We start from the raw sequence: 15,173 nt of genomic DNA, 5'->3' as shown, positions 1-15,173 counted from the left end.
TTGCATGTTTGTTTATTCTGTGACACCCTTTGTTATTGTTAAAAAAAGCTGACACTACTTGGACTTTTGCATTCCAGGACCTCCAAGAGGTATCCATTCCTGGTTTGGTCCAAGATGACCTCGAAGCAGCTGGCATCTCCACAGACGACCAGCGTAGAGCGTCTGTTGAGTCCCCTGAAAGCTTCAAGAAACAAAGACTCCATGAGGAGGAAAGACAGGAGGCGAGGAGGATGAGAGAGCTTGAGGAGCTGAGGTTCAGACAGGAGGAAGAAGAGAGGAAGAGGAGAGCAGAGGAGCTGAGGCTGCGTGAACTGGAGGAGGAGAGATATCGTATGCAACAGCAGGAAGAGGAGGCAAGGAGGCTGCGCGAGGAGGCAGACAAAAAGAGAATGGAGGAGGAGGAAAGGAGGATCAGAGAGGAAGAGGAAGCAAGGAGACTGCTAGAGGAGGCAGAGAAAAAGAGAATAGAGGAGGAGGAGGAAAGGAGGATCAGAGAAGAAGAGGAGGCAAGGAGGCTGCTAAAGGAGGCAGAAAGAAGGAGAATGGAGGAGGAAAGGAGGATCAGAGAGGAGGAGGAACGGAGGTTCAGAGAAGAAGAGGAAAGGAGGATCAGGGAGGAGGAGGAAAAGAGGATCAGAGAGGAGGAGGAAAGAAGGCAAGAGGAAGAGCGCATGAGAAGGCTGGAGGAGGAAAGGAGGATGCGAGAAGAGGAGGAGCGTCGGCAGAGGGAAGAAGAGGAAGAAAGGAGACGACTAGAAGAACAATGGAGGAAAGAGGAAGAGGACAGGAAGAGGCAAGAGAAGGAGGAAAGGAGGAAACATGAGGAAGAGGCAAGGAGGCAGCAGGAGCTTGAGGCTGAGAGGAGGAGGAAGCTGGTAGAAGAAGAGGAAAGAAAGAAAGAGGAGGAAGCAGAGAAACTGAGGTTGTGGGAAATGGAAGAAAAGAAGAAAAAGGTAGCAGAGGAGAAGAGGAAAAAGGAGGAAGAGGAGCAAAGAAGGATGTCATTGGAGGAGGCTGATGGGAAGTTTGATCCACAAGAGATGAAGAGAAGAGCTGAAGAGCTACGCTGGAGGGAGATGGAGGAGAGACAGAGGCCATTTACTTTTAAAGTGTCCTCTGGTGAGAAACAGATTCTCTTCCAGAAGGTCAATCTGACGCCTGTTACGCCGGCCTCCAGCCACCAGAGCGCTGCTGTCGCTTATCAAAGAGATGGAGCAAAGGCTTCCTCCTCTGAAGGACCAGACTCCCCCAACCTGCCAGCATCTCCATATGTCCCCCATACAGCTATCCTAGTGACAGGCGCCCAGCTATGTGGGACAGCTGTCAATTTAGACCAGATCAAAGACACCGCCTGCAAGTCCCTGCTGGGTTTGGGAGAGGATAGAAAGGCCCAAGGAACACCGCCAACAAAGAGCAAGATTTCCCCAGAACGCAAGTCTGGAAAAACCAAATCACTCAATGAGTCTGTGCTCTCTACCGATCAGTCCAGTGCAGCTGTCCTGGCAGAATGGGCAAGCATCAGATCAAAGATATTCAAGGGGGTAGAAGAGGGGAAGTACGACGAGTACCCAGAGCCGAGCAGGAGCCAGTCTCAGTCCAGCGCTGAAGAACAGCCTCTGTTTGCCCACACGAACCTCAGGAAGACCATGTCTGCTAGCGCCAAGTTCTCCATCACCCCTGCAAGGAAGAAGTTTGGAGATTCAAATAGGAACTCTGAGGTGTTTGGTGCAGAAGATAAGGAAGCAGGAGAGGAGGTTGCTCCACCTGGAAGCCCCACTGTAGCCTCTCCTTCTCCATCAAGTAAACCTCAGAACAGGACAAGTAAAAGTGTCCGCATCATAGAAAGAGGGTCAGATGAGTGTATGTTTGCCAAAGACCTTCCTTCTTTCCTCGTTCCCAGTTCTGAAATTCAATCTGAAGAGGCAGAGTCGAAGAGCAGGGTTCAGAGTGAAACAGAGACATCTGAAAGCAGAGTGGAGGGAGAGGAGCAGGGCCAGGACAGTGAGGAGAAGCCTTCTCCTTTTGGCATAAAGCTGAGGAGGACCAACTACTCTCTGCGTTTTCACAGCGAGCAGTCCACAGAGAAAAAGAAGAAGCGCTACAGTGCTGGGGACAGCTTTGATGGCGTCCCCTCGCCTCTTACCCCCATTGAGCCAGACTCTGATGCCTCTTCTGTCTTTTCTGACAAATCAAGCCCCACGTCACCTCAGAAAGAAGGCGCGGTCAGCAAGTATTTACATGCATCTGCCTCTCCTGCATTCCCCCGGGGTAAACTGACTAAGTCTACCAGCCCGACTCCACACAGTGAGGGTGAGAAAGTGTTTTCCAAGCCACCGCTCTACCGCAGACCAGTGACATCACCTAAGCCTACAGGTGCAGCCCCAACACCTCCCCCATCACCACTACCTAAGGTAGCTCATGAGTCTCCCAGTGATGATTCAGTGGAGAGTACAATGGGTGTGGATTCATCCATCCAGGAGCAAGCCGGAAGGAGTGAGGAACCTTCAGCCCTGCTGCACAAGAGCAGCCAAAGTCATGTCCAAGGGGAAGAAGAGCCCAAGGAGAAGAGGTCATTCTTCCCCTCCATTAACATACCCTGGAGGGAAAAGGCAGACAGAAAGACAGAACTCATCAGGAAAGGTCAGCATCTTTGTTAGTTAGCTGAAATTATCACGTGAAATAACGAGCTTTAGATGAACCTGTAAGCTTATCTTGATACTTTTAGACAAAACTGTGTAAGCTGCTTCATCCCCAAGCATCTCCAGACCGTAGCTTCCTATTTAAGTAAAGAGACATAAGCAACAATCTTCTCATCTACATAATGCAAATCCATTTGATTTGCCAATATCTTGGCAACATTTACTGCTTAAAAGGATGTTCCATACCTAAATCAAATTACCATTTATCCATCTAGATTGTTTTGGCATGAGTTGGTGATATTGGCAGTAGAGATGTCTGCCTTCCCGTGAATATACTGGGACTAAATGATAAATCCGCAAGCAATTATGTGAATAGTTTTTATGTAAATGGCTATTTTCTTTCTACTAACCTACACGCATTGTCGGACAGAAAGAAAAAAAGGTCCTGTGGAAAAATTTGGAATATGATTTTGAGATGAATGTTTTGTTAAATTAAAAATAGTGTTTTGTAGTATCAAAGCTTTCCAACAACATCTATCGTGTGTTCATCTGCAGAAAAACCATCCCTACAGAGCAGGCACTCACTGGACAGTGCGAGGGTCCAGGAGAAGGAGGCTGGACCTTTGTGGATCACACTGGCTCTTCAGAAGCAGAAAGGCTTCAGGGAGCAGCAGCAGAACCGGGAGGAGCGTCGTAGCCAAAGAGAGGCCAAGCTGGCAGAAAAACAAGCTAAAGAGCGAGACAGTGTATGCCCCACAGATAAACGTTTACACACTTTCTCGTGATCTCCGTAACATACTGTCCATCTTCTGAATGGATCCCAAATCTCTTTTGCAGGTTACACTGGTGAGCCCCACAGACAGCAAAGGAAGTGGAAGCACCAGTCCTTCTTCTAAACCTCAGACGCCAGAGGAGCCCAAGAGACCAGAGAGCCTCCTGGGAAAATTTGAACGCCGGGAGCACCTAAAGAAGGCCAACACTCTACCGAGCTCTGTCACTGGTAAAATTGTCATATATCGTAGTAAAGTGAATATACTAAGTAGCTATTAGCGTCACAAACAACAGGATGAGCTCTTTTTCTGCGATTTCTGGTTATTCTGATTACAGTTGCTGTTATTAGTCAGGCAAATTTCTTTATTTCCAGAAGCTCTTCTTCAAAATTAATCTGTTTTTTAAAATGAGTTTAATAATGGGATATAGAAAGCAAACAGATTAGTAACACATTTTTACATGTTTGTTGTTGCAGTTGAGATTGCAGACTCTACACCGTCGCCACCTGCTGTCAAAGAGGTGTCAAAGCGCTTCCCCTCCAGTGACTCTCCGCAGGTTTCCACAGAGCCGGCCTGGCTTGCTCTGGCCAAACGAAAGGCCAAAGCCTGGAGCGACTGTCCTCAGATCATCAAATAACACCTCAAACCACCAGCTACACACGACACTCCGGCCTGCATCAAGAGTGTACACTGCCCACAGACTCTGAAACACTTGGAGTGTCACCATTAACTGTCCCCCCCCTCTGAGAACTCCACCTCTCACTTCTCACACTGAAAACTCTTCCCGACTGTGAAACCAGTAAAGCTCTCCATCTCCTCCTAACCCCCCCACATACACTGGTTGGTACTATTATCATGTTAAAGTGCGCTTCACATTCACTTAATCCGATACAGCCACACAGATATAAACAATTGATGCGAGCATGCACATACTGTATAAAAACATAAATTATATGTCTCTTAAACTCCTGCAGCCAATCGCAACCATGGTTGGCCACTGCAATAGCCAACCTTTTTCTTTTTTTTTTAATTGTGTAGCCAACTGTGTCACCATGGTTGTAAATAAATCATTTGCTCAACACAATATAACACTTCTTTATTATAGAGGTGAAGCTCTGATCTATGACAGTGTTTAATCAACAGAGGATAACTGTCTGAATCATGTTTTAAGGGCTACCAGTTTAAACTCAGCACGAACCTGCTTCTGGAAGTGTTACAGGCATCCCCTCTGTCCTTTTTGGCGTTATTTATGTAAAGCAGCAGCTCTCCCTCTCCTGTGTCTTTTCTCTGAGCCTTGTTTTTCATCTACAAGAGATGCCTTTTTTTTATCAACACATACTGGAAAATCTTAGCTTAACAATTCTCACTGTGCCCGTGACGACTGTGATAGCTGTCCAAGGAGCTATTGTACAATTTTGCCATGATTTAAAAAGAAAAGAAACATGGTGGGTGCACCTAAACACAGCACTGAAGACCACAAGTGTTACTGGGCATTTATGGTGAACCTGCACCTCATCCTCACAGCTGTGTGCCGATGTAATTTGGATTTTTTATTTTTAGGCTTTGCTTATTGGAGACAGATGTGACACCTCCTAGCTGTAGACCTACGACTCTTATAGCTGTCCTCCTGTAACACGCTCGTCTTAGTAGGCTTGCGCCATCACTTTCTCTTAAATGTGATATGATCCTACATAATGTAAACATTTCCTCTATGAAGAAAAAAAAAAACTTGATTCTTATTTCCTGCCACTCACTTAATGATCTGTATCTATGTAAGTATGTACTGTATGTAAGTGAAAGGCATTGCCGGAGGTTCGGTCAAAAAGAGGGCCCTAAAAGAGGTGGACTCACTGTCATTTTGTTTCTAACTTTGGTCGTGCACAATAGTGTAGTGTACGCAGTGTTGTATGTAACAAAAAATGTTTGGTATTATTTGCACTTTTTTGTCCCACTTACAGATATGAAAAAAAAGATACAAAATGTTATGAATAATGTAAATTAAATACTGATGTCTGAACCACAGAACTGCCGTCTCATACTGTTCAAAATCACGAAGGGGAAAGTACTATGCTCATTACAAACTCCATATTTCTATTCTTGAAGTGGCTTTACATGATTCATAATTCAAATTAATCCGTTTACCTTACTGCTAAGTCTCGGTGCAGCCCTTGAGTTCATATTTGAATGAAACAAGCTGTTTTAGCTCGCTTCCTTCTCTGTTTTACATTATTCTAATTGGGACATAATCTAAAAATGGTTTTGATATACTTTTGGTAAACTATATCATCAAAAGTATTCACTCACCCATCCAAACCACTGAATTCGGGTGTTTCGATTACTTCCATGGCTACAGGTGCATAAAGCATGGTGCACAGAGGCCTGACCTCCACCCAACAGAACATCTTTGGGATGAATCAGAGTGGACACTGTGAGCTAGGGCTTCTCCTCCAACATTTATATGCATGTGAAGGCAGATGAGCAAATACTTTTGGCAATATAGTGTATGTTCACTAGATTTGTCCCAGTGTAAGTGTAACCCAGTGACCTGCGACGTGCAGTAATCAGCACAGCTGTTTCCATTTACAGCTCTGTGTGTTTTGGCGGGCCCCAACACCACCCTGGTTTAAACGGAAAGTGGGTGGGGCAGAGTGCATGCCTGAGATGGTCACATCAGGGATGTGGACTCCCTTTGAAATTATAAAGATTGATGAGTTCTAAAAAAATGCCTCAACTAAGCTTGTAATGTGTAACAATGTCTTGTTGGATCTCAGAAAACAAGTAGAATTGACTTAAAAATCCTATTTCCCAAAACACCTCACTTCACTGACAAACAAGTTGTGTTTATTGTTTTTTTTTAAAAAAGGTACAAAAATAAAATATATCCTTCTACGTTTCCTCTTTTACACTCAGGCTCAGACAATACACATAGTCATTACGACATCCGACTAGGAGTGACCTTTCCCACACCACCGGGGATGAAAACAGCTCCCCGGGAAAGGTATGCGAGGCCAACATCCGTCCGTCTTTTCCATCCAGGATCCAGACTGTGCCGTCAGTGGAGGCCAGGCCCACCAGTGAACCCCTTTTTCCCACAGCTGAGCCGTCAAACACAAATGGGGTGGAGTACACCTTGCCTGTCGTCTGAAAAGTCCAAACCAAAGAGCCATCTGCACAATTCAAACAGTACAGGCAACCGTCATGTGATCCACACAGAAGTCTCTGCTGGTCTGACGTGATGCATGGAGAGGAGAAAACTGGACCCTTTGTTAGAAACTGCCACAGCTGCAAATACACACAAGGGTCATACAGTTATGAATTACACAGAGGATTCAGAAAATAGCCAGGCCCCTTCCCCCCTTTTCACCATACGAGTACATTTGAATGTTGTCGTAATGAATGGTTGTGACTTTAATGTAAAAAAAACCAAAAAAAAAAACCCAAACCCCCGAAATCGCTCAAATCTTCAGCAAATCAGGTTTTGTATATATAGTAACTGGAAAATATTATAACAAAAAGTGAGCTCCTTACAAGTTTCCCTGTGTTGCTGAAGCAGCAGATGTGTCCATCAACCGAGCCGATCACAATGTGCTCAGAGAAGCAGTTTGGTGAGGAGAAGAAAGGAGTGTCTCTGCAGTAAGACCACAAGACATCTCCACTGTCCTGGGAAAGAGAAACACACGTGAGACATGTAGGGCCATCACTCTTATTATTCTCCTTTTTTAATGTTTTATAGTCAGTAGCAAATTTCTCTTTTGAGACAAATGTGCACATAAGGGAAAGAGGAAGGCTACAGAGAAAGTTCATGAATGTAGTGAAAATGGACATGCAGAGGGTTGACGTGACAGAGGAGGATGCTAGCGATAGTGTGAGATGGAGACAGATGATCTGCATGGCGACTCCTAAAGGGAACAGCTGAAAGATGAAGAGCTTTCTCATTTTAAACGTTAAACTAACACCCTCAAAGTCATCATAGAAATATTTTTACAAAAATTTGTGATTCAAACAGACTCGTGCCTCTTCCTTTCTTATTTCCACTTGTGCACCAAATGGCAAAACGACCTTCACTTACGATGCTGAGACAGAGCAGGCGTCCTCCCAGTGAAGCCGCGTACACCTGACGGCGTGACGCGTGAAGACGTGGAGAAGAAAACACAGCTCCTCCACCACAGTGACACTTCCAAACACACTTCTGAACCTGAAAACAGAAAATAGAGTGTCTGCTTCAAACACGTGAGACAGGTATCGAGTGCAACCATCAATCTGTGACTTTTCTGAATCATTCGAGTCCTTGTGTCTCTTTGCATCGAGCACTCACCTCTGAGTTTAGGGCGTAAACGTACCCATCGTGTGAGCCCACTACCACCAGACCAGTGAGAGGATCCACAGCAGGACAGCTCTTCACAGCATCTCCCGTCTCAAACACCCACTGTGTCTTTCCAGTTTCAGTGCATAAAAAATACACACAGCCGTCATAACATCCTGTGAAAGAACCCCCCCCCCCAAAAAAAAAGATATAGAAATATAAAGTAATAAAACCTCCTGAACATTAGGTATTCACAAAGCTGACACTTACCTATTACAACAAGGGCGCCACAGTGAGACACGGCAGCAGAGGCCTCGATTCTGTCTCCAAGAACTCGCTCCCACATTAGGTTTCCGGTGGCGACGTCTAAAGCCTGGATCCTGTGGGAGTGTGAGCCGATAAACACTGTTGCTTTGAACAAATCTGACCTGTGCTCAGCTCTGTTTTGTACTAGAAGCACCGGGGAGGCGTCCACACATCTGCCTGTGTCTGAGGACCAGCTCAGACTGAGGCCCAAATCAGCTTCTCCACAAGACTCCCTTTCTCCGAGGAGTTGATTCTGCACTGTTTTATCATCTTCTGTATATCCGATGTTCATCTCTATCACCTCGCCCCCTCTTCTTATGACTTTCACAGCCTGTTTCTCCACCTGCAGACTCTCAGCTGCTGTCCAGTCTTTGCGCACTCTCTTTTCTAGTACCTGAGACGTGGATTCGACGTGCCGTCTCTTGGCCTGAGATGGCGTTGACTGGCTGTTCTCATGCTCCAAGATTCCTCTTGCTCTGGCAACATGATTCACGATGTCAGAGAAGGTCCCATCAAGTATAACCTCCAGGAGCTCTGGTGAGGTCACTCCCACAGCAGTGAGGATGTCTTCACAGAGACGCAGAGCCTTCAGAGAATCTCCTCCACTGAACAGGAACTTGGACTTCTCGTCAACGGTAACATCTACAGCAAGATTTAAAGTATCCTGTTGATAGATAGTTTAAAAGAGAATGAACATAAGGAGACAACGGTTTATTTAAATTTAGAGCATGAATGTTGTCATCAAAAATGAAAAATACCCGCCACAGAGTCTGAAGAATTTGCCTCAGTTCACTGCGATTTCTCTGTGAAGACTCTAAACACTGTCTCTGTTTTTCATAAACTCGGACTAATGCCTCCATGTTGACTTTGCCTATCAAAAAACAACAGTTAGAAAGGTGAATGGATAAAGTGGTGAATGAATTAGCTGCTGTTTCTCCTCAGCAGTGACAGCGTGTCTAAAGCTCACCGTGAGCAGTCAGGCATAAAGCCGGGACGAGCACCAGCGTGTCAGGAACGCTGTGAGCAGGCAGCAGCAGAGACAACTGGCTCAGAATGAGCTTCTTCAGATCTCCGTCTGCACCGCCTGACTCCTCCAGGGGGGGGTTGACAGAAGAGGGTAGGTTCTCAGCATGCTCACCAAAAGCACAAGCAGAGGGAATTTGTTCTGCACGTTGCTGTACAGATGCGGAGGTGGAAGCTGCCTTCTGGTGTCCAGATGTGGATGCCACGACAAAGGCGAGAAGTCGAAATCCTTGGTGCAGACCCACAGCGCAGGCTTCCACCTGAGGGAGACTCAGCAGGACCTGCAGGAGGGGAGATGTAAATCAAAATCATAAAGGTGTTAAAAAGATGTTGAAAAGGTATTTTGTTTACAAAGAATTAATGAAAAGTATCCACATTAAAGTACAGCATTAAGAAAAGGTGCCACCAGTTTAAAAACGCAATTATTAATCAGCTAAAACTGCTTTTCTCTTGTTTGCTCTTTTTTTCTTATTGCTGTGTGTATGTGACAATAAATTGAAAAAATAGTCTTTCATTATTTTTAGTAACAGTGAATCTGAGTGAGGAAACTGGTTCATAACAGAGACACCAGATTTCTTTAGGGTGGGGGTTAAGGATTCAAATCTTTCCTTTAATTTACCACAATCAGTACATCAGCTTTGCCTTCAGTATGTTAAAAAAAGGATCCAGTTGAAGTGGCTCGAGAAACTGACTAAGGCGCCTCCCAGTTGAGGTATTCCAGGCATGTTCTAACAAGAACAGGCCCTGGAGCAGACCCAGGCCAGGCAGAGAGATTATATTTCTTGGCTAGCTCGGAAACACGTTGCTACAACTCTGACTGAGCTTGGGGAGGGTATTCTGGGGAGGTGGTCAAGCTCATCCCTCAGAAACCAAGGTCTGGGCTTCTCTGCTGACACTGTGACCTGGATAAGACGTAAAAGTTGTTGGATGTTAAAAGCACGAGTGATGTGTGTTCCTTCATGTGTCAGTCTTGGTCTAACATGAGGCTAAACCAGTGGAATTATTTCTTTTTTGAATCAATCACATGACTTATAATTACATACAGTGGGGCAAAAAAGTATTTAGTCAGCCACCGATTGTGCAAGTTCCCCCACTTAAAATGATGACAGAGGTCAGTAATTTGCACCAGAGGTACACTTCAACTGTGAGAGACAGAATGTGAAAAAAAAATCCATGAATCCACATGGTAGGATTTGTAAAGAATTTATTCGTAAATCAGGGTGGAAAATAAGTATTTGGTCACATCAAACAAGGAAAATCTCTGGCTCTCACAGACCTGTAACGTCTTCTGTAAGAAGCTTTTCTGTCCCCCACTCGTTACCTGTATGAATAGCACCTGTTTGAACTCATCATCTGTATAAAAGACACCTGTCCACAGCCTCAAACAGTCAGACTCCAAACTCCGCCATGGCCAAGACCAAAGAGCTTTCGAAGGACACCAGGAAAAGTATTGTAGACCTGCACCAGACTGGGAAGAGTGAATCTACAATAGGCAAGCAGCTTGGTGTGAAAAAATCAACTGTGGGAGCAATCATCAGAAAATGGAAGACATACAAGACCACTGATAATCTCCCTCCATCTGGGGCTCCACGCAAGATCTTAACATAACCAGAGAGCTGGGACCAAAGTAACAAAGGTCACCATCAGTAACACACTACAACGGCAGGGAATCAAATCCCGCGGTGCCAGACGTGTTCCGCTGCTGAAGCCAGTGCATGTCCAGGCCCGTCTGAAGTTTGCCAGAGAGCACATGGATGATACAGCAGAGGATTGGGAGAATGTCATGTGGTCAGATGAAACCAAAGTAGAACTTTTTGGTATAAACTCAACTCGTCGTGTTTGGAGGAAGAAGAATACTGAGTTGCATCCCAAGAACACCATACCTACTGTGAAGCATGGGGGTGGAAACATCATGCTATGGGGCTGTTTTTCTGCCAAGGGGACAGGACGACTGATCCGTGTTAAGGACAGAATGAATGGGGCCATGTATCGTGAGATTTTGAGCCAAAGCCTCCTTCCATCAGTGAGAACTTTGAAGATGAAACGAGGCTGGCTCTTCCAACATGACAATGATCCAAAACACACCGCCCGGGCAACAAAGGAGTGGCTCCGTAAGAAGCATTTGAAAGTCCTGGAGTGGCCTAGCCAGTCTCCAGACCTCAACCCCATAGAAAATCTGTGGCGGGAGTTGAAAGTCCGTGTTGCTCAGTGACAGCCCCAAAACATCACTGCTCTCGAGAAGATCTGCATGGAGGAATGGGCCAAAATACCAGCTACTGTGTGTGCAAACCTGGTAAAGACCTATAGTAAACGTTTGACCTCTGTTATTGCCAACAAAGGTTATGTTACAAAGTATTGAGTTGTATTTTTGTTATTGACCAAATACTTATTTTCCACCCTGATTTACGAATAAATTCTTTACAAATCCTACCATGTGGATTCATGGATTTTTTTTCACATTCTGTCTCTCACAGTTGAAGTGTACCTCTGGTGCAAATTACTGACCTCTGTCATCATTTTAGGTGGGGGAACTTGCACAATCGGTGGCTGACTAAATACTTTTTTGCCCCACTGTACATCAGAAAACATCTTACTTGCTGCAGGCTGTCTAAGTTCACTCGTTTTCCATTGCGTTTGATCAGTCGGTCTCTCCGTCCCAGGTAGTGCAGCTGTCCATCTTTAACATTCACCCAGTCTCCTGTAGCCCTCATCGTCCCAGGGACAACAGTGTCTTCATCATCCAAGAGACACACTCGGTCCTCTCCACCTGCACAAACGATCATATGAATTCATGAGGTTTTTCTTCATCTCAATGTGATTAATTTGCAGAGAACTCACAGTGTTTTTCCTACCTATGAAGATCTGTCCTTCACCCTCTGAAACAACACAGCCATGTTCATCTCTGACTTCCACCACTGTGCCCATCAGAGGAGTCCCGAGAGGCACAGAAGACACCGTGCTGTGAGATGTTTGTAATGTTAGATAACTCCTACATCTGTAGGACAAACTTGTAGAAGTCATGAACATTTTAAAACGGGGGGTCCACTCACAGGTTACTTGACCGCAGCAGAGACTCTGGTATTCTGTAACAGCTGGCCCAGCAGGAAACCTCAGTGATCCCGTAGATGTTGTAGATTTTGGTTTTATTGTCCTCATGTCTCCAGCTCTCCAGCAGAGCGGGCGACGGGCAGGCTTCTCCACCCAGAGCCAACACCCGCAGTGAAGAGCCGCACGACAGCACGTCCTGTTTTAGAATACGATGGCCGAAGCGCAACAGCAGAGTGGGCGTGACCTGTGACAACAGTGAAAATGAAGCATTGCACAAACAAGGAATACTGCCTCACAAACACAACTGGCTCTACACTTGCCTGGAGGACAGTTGTCTTGTGATCGTTGAACAACAGTTCAGCTAGTCGATTGGGCATTTTCTTAATCACATTAGGGACAATGAGGAGTTGAGCCCCAGATGATAAGGCGAGAAAAATATCCACTACTGAGGGATCAAAGGTTAAAGGTGAGGCGAGGAAAACCACATCATCCGGCCTCATCTGAAACAAAGATCTGAGCAGAAAGAGAAGGGATTTGTCTTGGACTGAAAATGCCACTCTACAACAGGCAAAGGCATAAATGATTCCTTACTGACCTCAGATGCAGTATGTTGGGAAGTATACACCTGTGTGGTACCCTGACAGTCTTTGGAAAGCCTGTTGTTCCCGATGTGTGCAGCACATACGCCAACTCCCTGCGCCCAGCGTCGTCTTGCTCCACAGCTGAACCGCTGAGATCATTTACTGATGAAGTTTGTCCTGCTCCTCGTTCACGCTGGGCGACTCGCAGCGGCTCGATGTGAATCAGAGTCAGTTTGAACTTGAGCAGCTCCACACAAACTTCCACAGTTACGTGTTTGATGAGAGCTGCCTGAAATTGCTTTAAGTTGAAAAAAACAATAGCAATATAAATATTCACAAAAAAAACACAATTCATTAACAAAGAATTTACAAAGGTGTTCTGATATTGCATTAAAAAAAAACCTCTTAATATTACAGACGAGTCATCTGTAGGAAACATACACTTGGAATATTTTTTGTTACTGCACAGGAGGGGATCTTGAATTGGGTTTTGTAAAGAAAAATTCAACCCAAACACCCCAAAATCCACAGTCATCTGGCTAGTAAGATGTTCTCAGGTTACGTAGCTGGATTAATTAATTAGAATCTTGGGTTGGCTATTGCACAGATTGTTATACTAGATGGACAGAATCAGACAGAATCAAAGTCCCACTGTGGAGCCCTTGTTGTAATAGGTCAGTGTCAGCTTTGTGAATATCTAATTTTATCATTATTTTATATTTCCATGTCTTTTGGGGTGGGGTTCTTTCTCAGGATGTCTCCATGGCTGTGTGTATTTTTATGTACTAAATCTGGAAAGACAAAGGTGGCTGTTGGCCTTAATAAATAAATAAGACCATGGCCTTTCTCGTGTGTTTTCATCGTCTGGATGGTTTAACCTTTTAACCCTCTCAAGGCAGGCGTTGCAGATTTGCAACAGTTAAAAACTAAAAACCTGATTACCCCACATACATATTTTTTATGAGTTTTTTTTTACTCTTTTACTCCGAGGGTTAAGTGAGGCCTGAGTATTACATTTGCAAAATTACTCACAGCTGTTGTATTAATGCTGATAAAATATGACAAAATTCAACCTGCAGGAGGTCGGTCTGTACAGCACAGTACTTGAGGCCACATTGGTTCATGACTCTGGCAGAGAGGAGTCCAGGAGATTCTGGGTCCAGTGGGACGTAAGCAGCAGAGGATTGCAAGATCCTGACAAACAAAGCAGAGTCATTTGTGAGTTATGATTTGTTATAGAGCAGTGAGGCACATGCAGCCATAACACACAAGAAGCACATAGGCACTGACAAATATTAAAATAATGAGAAGTTCTGAATATGACAGCTCTTCAGCTCTGTTCTAGGATGCCCTCTGGACCCAGTGGAGGTGGTGAATGATAGGAGAATGGTGGCTAAGCTGTCATCCCTGCTGGACAACATCTCCCACCCCATGCAGACTCTGACAGCACTGAGCAACTCCTTCAGTGGCAGGATGCGGCACCCACGATGTGGGACGGAGAGATTTGCAGGTCTTTCCTCCCCACTGCTGTCAGACACCACAACAAAGACTTCCAACTGACCAAACACACGCATGTGCAATAGCAATAAAACTAAGTGCAATACTCTTTTCTGACATCGTTGTATTATACTCAGTTGCATATAGCATTTGTTTTATTTTATTCTTTATTTTTAATTTTATTCTATTCTATTGTGTACAGTATCTTATCTTATTCTATTCCAGTGTTTTCTAAGTTTTGCTATGTAACTTTGCACTGTCCACTTTCTGCTGTAACAAAACAAACTTTCCACATGTGGGACAACTAAAGGTTATCTTATCTTGTCACCTGCAAATTCTACTCTACTACATCCTTGAATCTTCTGTGTACTCTCTTTTATTAACATGCATTGTACCTGTCACATAAATAAGAATTCACTGTATATATTTTTGATATAAATTATCGTAGCTTGGAATGACAACTTTCCTTTTTGTGGGGTTTTTTTTTTTTTTTTGTTGCCTCAATTTCCGTCTCCTTGATTCTGATCACTAATATCGCCCATAAATAAATTACAGAGGTCGATCTCTAAGGTTTGCACTCACCCCAAAATCCAGACAGGTACAAACAAATCATCTCTGCAGTAAAGCCCGATCACCCCGCTCCTAGGAGAACAGTTATTTTGCAAAGCACGAGAGAATTCATCGGCGAGTTGAACCAGGTCTCTGTAGGTGAGGGACGCCGATGGTTTTCCGGACACCGAGTGTGTCACAGCCAGCCTGTCGGCGTGCAGGGAGGCAGCGGCGGCGACCAGCTCCTGCAGCGTCCGAGCAGACATGTTGAGAAGCCCTTTAGTGACCAAATGCTCATCTTCTGTCGGTGTACATTCTGGCAAAACCCGAAAATTTTTAAACATTCAAGTGTTGCTAATTTCAGAAGAAGCTGGATTTGTTTACAAGCACATTTGTCGAGGATTGATGACGCGGATTTTACAGTAAGCAATGAACGGTTATTTCAAATGCTCGTCTC

General features: G+C 44.8%; 2 protein-coding genes across 7 annotated transcripts in view; one reads left to right on the top strand and one right to left on the bottom strand.

Moving 5' to 3' along the window:
• Positions 1–5,449, top strand: part of cracd (capping protein inhibiting regulator of actin dynamics) — a 33,485-nt gene extending 28,036 nt beyond the window's left edge. For all 5 annotated transcript variants that reach the window (XM_086282754.1, XM_086282756.1, XM_086282753.1 and 2 more), the window contains exons 6-9: positions 78–2,640; positions 3,195–3,385; positions 3,477–3,639; positions 3,886–5,449. In XM_086282754.1, the coding sequence (XP_086138880.1) occupies positions 78–2,640; positions 3,195–3,385; positions 3,477–3,639; positions 3,886–4,046 (3,078 nt within the window). In that variant the 3' untranslated portion in view covers positions 4,047–5,449. The remainder of the gene's footprint in view (positions 1–77; positions 2,641–3,194; positions 3,386–3,476; positions 3,640–3,885) is intronic.
• aasdh (aminoadipate-semialdehyde dehydrogenase) lies at positions 4,422–15,138 on the bottom strand. 2 transcript variants are annotated; one of them, XM_086282761.1, is made up of 14 exons: positions 14,750–15,137; positions 13,744–13,864; positions 12,685–12,968; positions 12,410–12,602; positions 12,092–12,333; positions 11,894–12,000; positions 11,636–11,808; positions 8,986–9,322; positions 8,777–8,889; positions 7,983–8,682; positions 7,725–7,888; positions 7,479–7,604; positions 6,938–7,069; positions 4,422–6,691 (listed from the first exon to the last, which is right to left on the bottom strand). In XM_086282761.1, exons 1-14 carry the CDS (start codon positions 15,058–15,060, stop codon positions 6,296–6,298), a joined length of 3,399 nt encoding a protein of 1,132 aa, XP_086138887.1. In that variant the 5' UTR covers positions 15,061–15,137; the 3' UTR covers positions 4,422–6,295. The 2 variants fall into 2 exon arrangements, 1 of the variants encoding a protein (XP_086138887.1); XR_015127139.1 differs by having other exon boundaries at positions 6,551–6,691; positions 6,938–7,064; positions 14,750–15,138.
• Positions 15,139–15,173: the final 35 nt, after the last annotated feature.

Source organism: Aulonocara sp. 'chitande type north' Nkhata Bay, linkage group LG23, assembly GCF_057382095.1.
Source record: "Aulonocara sp. 'chitande type north' Nkhata Bay isolate Kocher_YH1m ecotype deep benthic linkage group LG23, A_spYH_male_GT1.1, whole genome shotgun sequence".
Taxonomy (NCBI): Eukaryota; Metazoa; Chordata; class Actinopteri; order Cichliformes; family Cichlidae; genus Aulonocara; species Aulonocara sp. 'chitande type north' Nkhata Bay.
Note: the sequence above shows the minus strand (reverse complement) of the source record. Positions and strands in the feature narration are given on the sequence as shown.